This window comes from Megascapheus bottae, chromosome 16, assembly GCF_031878675.1.
Source record: "Megascapheus bottae isolate mThoBot1 chromosome 16, mThoBot2.hap1, whole genome shotgun sequence".
Classification (NCBI taxonomy): Eukaryota; Metazoa; Chordata; class Mammalia; order Rodentia; family Geomyidae; genus Megascapheus; species Megascapheus bottae.
In genome coordinates this window covers 31,975,313-31,982,815 of record NC_143524.1, presented here as the reverse complement: position 1 = coordinate 31,982,815, position 7,503 = coordinate 31,975,313, and the positions used below count along the sequence as shown (strand labels likewise).

General features: G+C 41.3%; 1 protein-coding gene across 2 annotated transcripts; it reads right to left on the bottom strand.

Annotated features, from left to right (window-relative positions):
* Positions 1 to 644: 644 nt before the first annotated feature.
* On the bottom strand, positions 645 to 6,523 carry LOC150053115 (serum amyloid A-3 protein-like). Of its 2 annotated transcripts, none has more exons than XM_090348039.1 (4): positions 6,417 to 6,523; positions 5,477 to 5,571; positions 1,238 to 1,376; positions 645 to 897 (listed from the first exon to the last, which is right to left on the bottom strand). In XM_090348039.1, the coding sequence occupies exons 2-4, from the start codon at positions 5,565 to 5,567 to the stop codon at positions 759 to 761; spliced, it is 369 nt and encodes a 122-aa protein (XP_090204165.1). In that variant the 5' UTR covers positions 5,568 to 5,571; positions 6,417 to 6,523; the 3' UTR covers positions 645 to 758. The 2 variants fall into 2 exon arrangements, with proteins under 2 accessions (XP_090204165.1, XP_090204166.1); XM_090348040.1 differs by having other exon boundaries at positions 5,477 to 5,568; positions 6,417 to 6,517.
* Between the last annotated feature and the right edge of the window lie 980 nt (positions 6,524 to 7,503).

The following is a 7,503-nucleotide window of genomic DNA, read 5'->3' as shown; positions in this document are numbered from 1 at the left end:
TGTCTTTCTGTACTGTACTTATACCTTTTTTTCATGATAAAATTATATAATGCATTTCCTGTGAGATTACATGAAGCATGACATGGCCATTGTGTTACACTATTGACCCACTACATAAGGGTTACTGGAACATTAACACCGCTATCCTGAGATAGTGGATATGAAAACAATGAAGTATAATGAGTGACTAAGTTGGAATGGCATCTGCAGTGTGGGTACTCTGGATAAAGGAATGAATCACAGTGACAGAACCTAAGGATGAAAAAGGCGATGGCCCTGTATTTCTCCTGAACAAGCATAGGTGAAAACCTCCTGAGCCTAAGTGCTTAAGTTTATGTGATACTACATAAAAAGAGGTTAAAAGTTTAGGAGGCATAACTAACACTCTCCAAACTATATTTCAGATAGCTGCCACAATACACTGTCACACTGTGCCTCAGCTGTACTGAGGACTAACCCTGAAGTCTCAGAAAATGTCTCAGGGGCCCATTCTCTTATGATACCACTTGAAACACATACCTAATGCCCAGGAAATGAACCATTTATCTTCTGTCTGTCAATATTGATAACTTACTCTGGTCTACATATTGCCTACCTCCAATATCCAAGACTATCATAAGTTCAATCCAAACTATAATGACAAATTGGATTCCACAAGCATTTATTGAGCCAAGACAGAGAGAGAACTGAGTTCAACAATGAGCCCCGCAGCCAGGGGTCCAGAGCTGGATTTCCTAAGAAGCCAGTAAGCATTCTGATCAGTATTTGCTAGGCAGGCCAGCAGGTCTGAAGTGATTGGGGTCCTTGCCACTCCGGCCCCACTCATTGGCAAATTGGTCTTGCCTCCAGTCCTCAGCTCCACGGCCTGTGAGTCTCTGAAGACCCTCTCTGGCATCACTGCAATCAGAGCAGATAGGAAGGAGATTAATCATGAGCATGATAAACAACAACCTGACTCTGGCAAATCTCTTTCCAAGGGATATCTGTTAGAGGAGTCCAGGAAGGCCAAAGAAAAAGGGGTTGAGATGCTGGCCCAGGATAGTCACCCTGGCCTGGACAAACAGCACTGAGGCTGCACATGAGAAGTGGGTAGGGAGGGATGACTCATGGCTCCCAGACATTTCAACTCCAGGGAGACTGGACTTCAGTCTCAACAGGAAACCTCTATGTAGACAAGAGACTCTCCCCTTCTACCATCCAAGGCAGTCAAGCTTTGCTCACCCAGCACCAGCCTTACCTGATCACTTTAGCAGCCCAGGCACCCCCAGGTCCTCTTTGGGCTGCGTCATAGTTCCCCCGAGCATGGAAGTATTTATCTGCCCCTATCCAGTTGGCTTCCTTCATGTCAGAGTAAGCTCGCCACATGTCTCTAGTCCCTGCAAAGGAAAGTGAATGATGAAGATGATCATGGCTTGACCAAACAGAGGAAATAGAAAATTGCCTCCAATTCCCAAGATGTCAGTCTTTGAAAAGGCCCTTATATTGACTCAAAATGAATATTCGTTACCTTTTACAACTCTGGTTAATGCACTGGATATAATGTCTGTACAGGGCCAGGAGTTTGGCCTAGTGGTAGAGTGCCTGCCTAGCATGCACGAAGACCCGGGTTCAATTTCTTGGTACCACATACATAGAAAAAAGCCAGAAGTGGTGCTGAGGTTCAAGGGGTAGAGCTCTAGCCTTGAGAAAGTCCAAGGACAGTGCTCAGGCCCTGAGCTCAAGCCCAGGACTGGCAAAAAAACAAAACAAAAAAAAACAAAAACAAAAAAAAAAACAAAATAATGTCTGTACAATTACACCTGGAACAAGTTTCATTCTATCTGATTTTATTCATACTTGTGCTGCTATTTTGTGGACTGTGTGTGGTACCTATAAAGAAGGGGTCTTTGAAAATGTGTCATTGTACAATAAAGCATTCTATTTAGAAAGGTTCAAGAAATCTCTGGCCAAAGGCTAAGAACATGGAATTTCTGAGGGATGCTGTAGCCAATGAAAAATAATGAGGAGTCAAATATAGTCAATGAAGAATTTCATCCCAGTGGGTAGAATGAAAACAGTTTTGCCCTGAGTGTGTCTGAGTACTCAGGATATACATGAACCTGTTCAACTGACAGAACCTCTCTGATGTAAATAAACTGGGTAGTCTGATGTAGGAAATTGGACAAGTGGGGACAGGGGTTTGGCCTAGTGGTAGAGTGCTTGCCTGGCAGGCATGAAGACCCAGGTTTGATTCCTCAGTATCACATACATAGAAAAGCCAGAAGTGATGCTATGGCTCAAGTGGTAAAGCTCTAGCCTTGAGAAAGCCCAATACAGTGCTCAGGCCCTGAGTTCAAGCCTTCTTTGGGCTTGAAAGAAATAAGAGGAAAAAAGGAAGTGGTGTTGTGGCTCAAATGGTAGAGTGCTAGCCTTGAGCTGAAGAGTTCTGGAACAGCACCCAGGCCCAGAGTTCAAGTCTTATGACCAACAAAGAGAGACACAGAGAGAGAGAGAGAGAGAGAGAGAGAGAGAGAGAGAGAGAGAGAGAGAGAGAGAGAGAGAGAGAGAGAGAGAGGAAGGTGGGGGAGGGAGGGAGAGAGGGAGGGAGGGAGGGGGAGAGAAAAGAAATATGGACAACTGACTACTAAATTCAAAACTTTAATTTTATCCTCAATGAAATGGGAATGTCTCAGGGGTTTTGTAGAAAACTCGAGAAAGGCAAATATAATTTGTCTCATAGTCTAGACTATGGTGGCAGGTGCTCAGTGTATCTTCATATCTCTGGTCTTTGGGAAAGGTAGAGGAAAAATGGAGAAAAGAGGATTAAACTAAAATCAGTGTGACTTATAGACAGATGGAATCAAATCACATGCAAATTAAATGGGAAATATATTTTAAATTAAAAGGGACTGATTCTAACATAGGGTAATAATCACGGTTTATAAGACAGATAACCTGTCTTCATTATAAGGAATTATTGTTTCTGTTATTTATTCAGATAGATAGCTTTTACTGGAAGTTATGACAGTTTTTCCCTACTTACTTTCTCTGAGTTATTGATTTAGATGGACCATTGGCAGTCCAAATTTCCTTAATACATGTTTCCAAAATACCTGGTACATTTGATTATAAAAGATATGAACAGAAAAATCAAAAGTAATGATTCTCAACCTTTACTGTACATGAAAACCACATGGTTTTCTTACTAAGGCTGGATTTCACAATGACTTTAGATGAGGAGGGAGGTAACAGGAGAATATAAACACAGGCTTCAGAATTTTACAAACCATTCCTGACCTTAGAAACATTATACAAGACTCTATAGGAAGCTTTTGAAAAATATTTACTTGTGGAATAAATGATATTTGAGACTTCATTTGTGTGAGAATTTAGAAAGGATCAACAGCAAAACCTTAAAATATTAATTCAGAGACCATTCCAGAAAAAGACCACTGGAAATTTTTTTTTTTTTTTGTCGGTTGTGGTACTTGAATTCTTGTCTCCGACATTGTCCCTGAGCTCCTCAGCTAAAGGCAATCACCCTACTCCCTGAGCCAGAGCATTCTGTTTCTGGTGATTAATTGGAGATAAGAGACTTAGAGACTTTATTTAGTGCTCAGACTGGTTTTGCTCCTTGAACCTCAGATCTTAGCCTCCTAAGTAACTAGAATTACAGGCAGGAGACACCATGCCCAGTTGACTCTGGAATTGTTTTAATTCTGCAGTTTAGTCCCAAGGATGTGGTCTAAGTGGTAGATGGTTGATCTAGAAAATAGGCCTTGAGGTCTGAGTTCAAAAGCCTATGCTTCTAATAAATGAATGAATGAATGAATAAACAAATAAATGCAACTTGTAACTTAGCTCTTGCAATATGATTAGGAGGGTGTTCATTTCCTAGCTGTGTCTCAGCCTCTGTAGAACTGTCGGCAAGATAGGTAACTTAATTCTGTCTCACTGTGGACAGCAGCACGAGAGTTACCTTCCAAACCATACCATTATTTCCCATTTCTGGATTTTAAAAAATGACATCATGTTTGACTTTAATGTACTGTGTGAAGTTACTGCATTTTTTTCTTTCATTTTTCTGCCTTTGGTTTATCCCCTTTGTCACTGTATTTGATTTTGGTTCCCTTATATATACATTTATCTGAATTGGGGTGGGAAGGGGAACAGCAAAAAGGCAAGACAGGCACCGGGAGTTTGGCCTAGTGGTAGAGTGCTTGTCTTGCATGCACGAAGACCCAGGTTCAATTCCTCGGTACCACATACATAGAAAAAAAGCTGGAAGTGGTGCTGAGGCTCAAGTGGTAGAGCTCTAGCCTTGAGAAAGTCCAAGGACAGTGCTGAGGCCCTGAGCTCAAGCCCAGGACTGGCAAAAAAAAAAAAAAAAAAAGGGCAAGACAAAGGACAAAAGATAAACCAATGCAGCAGACACTATGTTGGAAATGAACTATACAACTTCGAGGGAAGAAGAGCCAGGGTGAGGGAAAGTGGGAGAAAGAATGAGGGAGGGGTAACAAGGTTCAACAAGAAATGTTCTCATCACCTTACATATGCAATCCTAACTCCTCTGTACAGTGCCTTAACAATAAGATTAAATTTGAAGAAGGAAGAGTAATACAGAGTAAATTTGATCAAAGAACACTATATGCATGTTATAAATAGCACACTAAAATCTTTGTATACTTTATAGTAATCAAAAAGTTTAAAGACAAAGAAATGGAAATAAAAAAGCCCTAAATACTTAAAAGGAGAGCGAGAGAGATCTTCATAAAGTTCATACTCTTGGTTTAGAAATAGCACAGGAAAATCTGAGCAACAAGTCTGCCTGGATTCAACCATGCTCTTGTTCCATGCTCTCTGTTAAATAGCTTTGTAAAGGCATTAAAAACTCACTAGTACATTCCCACAATGCTCTCAGAACAGAGCCTAAAATATTGTTTAAAGTTCAGTTGTCCTTGGTTGTTATTCCTGGGGTTGGGGTGTGGCACAGGTTTGGCTCAGTCTCCCTGCCAACAGTCCACACATTTGAGGCATCAGCTTTACTGCAAGCAAACAGAAATGAGCTGTCCCTGGATTCCCACTAGAGGGAAATAGAAATCCCTCAATCTCCTGCACTTATCACAGACAAGTTCTGTCCCAAACTTACATGGCCTCAGGCCTCAAAGAAAAGTTGTAAAGCTGGCAAAAAAAAAAAAAAAACACCACACACAGACAAGTACTGGTCAAAAGATAAAGCTCCAGACCAAGTTTGGCCTTGTGGTAGAGTGCTTGCCTAGCATACACCAAAGCCCCGGGTTCGATTCCGTGGCACCACATACATAGATAAAAGCCTGAAGTGGTGCTGTAGCTCAAGGGTATCTAGCCTTGAGAAAAGTCCAAGGACAGTGCTCAGGCCCTGAGTTCAAGCCCCACAACTGGCAAAAAATAAAAAATGATAAGTCTCCTGCATTCATATGGATTCTTAGGACCTGTAAGCAACCTGTGTTTTCCTTACCTTGACCAGCTTCCTTAATGAATGAGAAAAGTCCACCACTGGCAACTCCCAGGAAAAGGAAACAGAGAAGGATGCCAAAGGACAGCTTCATCCTGCTGGAGCATTAAGGAAACACAACATAAACATGGTTTATCTTTTGTTTGGGAGTTTTGTTTTCTCTAATATTGACCTGTCCTTGTAGGTCAATCAGTTTGACATAGAAACATACTCACCTATATCCATAAACTGATGATCGATAGATTTCAGACTCTTTAGTTCGCTAATTGTAATTAGAATCTCAGTAAGTGTGAGATTGGAGCCAACTATTAATATAAGCTATTTTGCATTTCCTTTTTTCTCATTTTTCCTTTCTCTTTTTCCCCTAGTACTAAGGCTTGAACTCCAAGGCCTTATGTACTTGTTTGGGTTTTTTTATGGTGTGCTTCTATTTGAACCATGCGTCTAGCCCAGAAGTTTTGCTGCAATATTTGGAGATGGAGTCTCATAGACTTTTCTACCTGGGCTGGCTATGAACCTCCATCCTCAAGATCACAGCCTCCTCAGATCTCTGATCTCTATCCTCCTCTCAGCCTAAGCCCAATTGTAAAATTATAGGCCTGAGCCACTGGTGTCTGGTTACTTTGCATTTCTATCATCTCTTATCAATCCAGAAACTAAATTGCATGGGAAATTTCCAAGGAATCATCTGAAGATTTTGTAAGCAATCCATGTCTCTGCAATGTGAAGTAAGCTAAATGCTCAATAAATATGTGCAGAGTGGCAGCCCTATCCATCACAGAATTTATACAAAAGCACACTCTATTGTAAAAAGTATTCAGTTGTAGAGAACACTGATCAGAAGAGTAGATTCAGGAAGGATGCGGAGTGAGCTGGGATACAGCACAAGAATACTGGTGGAGAGAGAAAATTTCCCCAAGGAACAAAAGTTCTAGCACCTCACCTGAGGTTGTTTGCTCCTGCTGAGGCTCCAGGTGAATCACAGATGCTTGTGCTGCTTGCTGGGGAGACAGGGTTGGGGCTTTATATACTGATGCTTTGCAAACAAAGCACACCTTTTGTGCTTTTGGAACAATCCCTCTTGAATAGCATCTAGAACATCAGGAGTTTTTGCTTCATACAGATCTAATTTTCCCAGATTGTGTAATTTTATAACTTCCTGGACTGTCACAAATGAGGGCATTCTGCCTGTTTCCAGTCTCACCCCTGACTGGAAATAATTAGCATGCAATAATGCACACACAAAAAGCCATTGACCATTTTCTGCAAACAGTAATCAATATTGGAAAACAAGAGTTGATTGTGGGTTGGGCACTGGTGTTTCCTGCCTGCAGTCCTAGATACTCAGTAGACTGAGATGTGAGGATTCTAGTTCAAAGCTAGCAAAGGACAGAAAAATCTGTAAGACTCTTATCTCCAAGTAACCATCACAAAATCAGAAGTGGTACGGTGGCTTCATGTGCTAGAGTGCTAGCCTTAAACAAAAGAGCTCAGACAGCATCCAGGCCCTACAACAAAAGAATGAATTAATTGTGTAAAGAATATCATTTTCAGGATCGGAAGTGCAGCCTAGTGGTAGAATGCATGAAGCCCTGGGTTTAATTCCTCATTACCACGTACACAGAAAAACCCTGAAGTGGAGCTGTGGCTCAAGTGGCAGAGAGCTAGCCTTGAGTAAAAAGTGTCCAAGGACAGTGCCCAGGCAATGAGTTCAAGCCCCAGGACTGGCAAAAAAATGAAGATCTTTTCTTGTTACAAGACTAGAATAATTATGAATAGAATATTAGACAAAAGAGCATGGACACAGGATGAAATAAATGGGGCAAGGATTGACATCATGCATTAGATTTCTTCTTTTTTCAGATAGAGAGGGACTTGCTGGTTTAGGTTCAGCCTGACAAAATGAGTAGTGATGCCCCTTTCTGAGCCTGGATCTTATTTTCATTCTTTTCAAGTCAATAAGATGAAAGTTAAAGGGAAGATAGCTGCCAAAGGACTTTCCTGATCCCTTAGCTGTTACCCACAACAGG

Excerpts from the sequence above, each read along its gene's own strand:
- LOC150053115 (XM_090348039.1), bottom strand. The coding sequence starts at position 5,567 with ATGAAGCTGTCCTTTGGCATCCTTCTCTGTTTCCTTTTCCTGGGAGTT. Across the intron at positions 1,377-5,476 it reads CATTAAGGAAGCTGGTCAAG|GGACTAGAGACATGTGGCGA; the intron begins GTAAGGAAAACA and ends TTTCCTTTGCAG. Across the intron at positions 898-1,237 it reads TGGGCTGCTAAAGTGATCAG|TGATGCCAGAGAGGGTCTTC; the intron begins GTAAGGCTGGTG and ends CTCTGATTGCAG.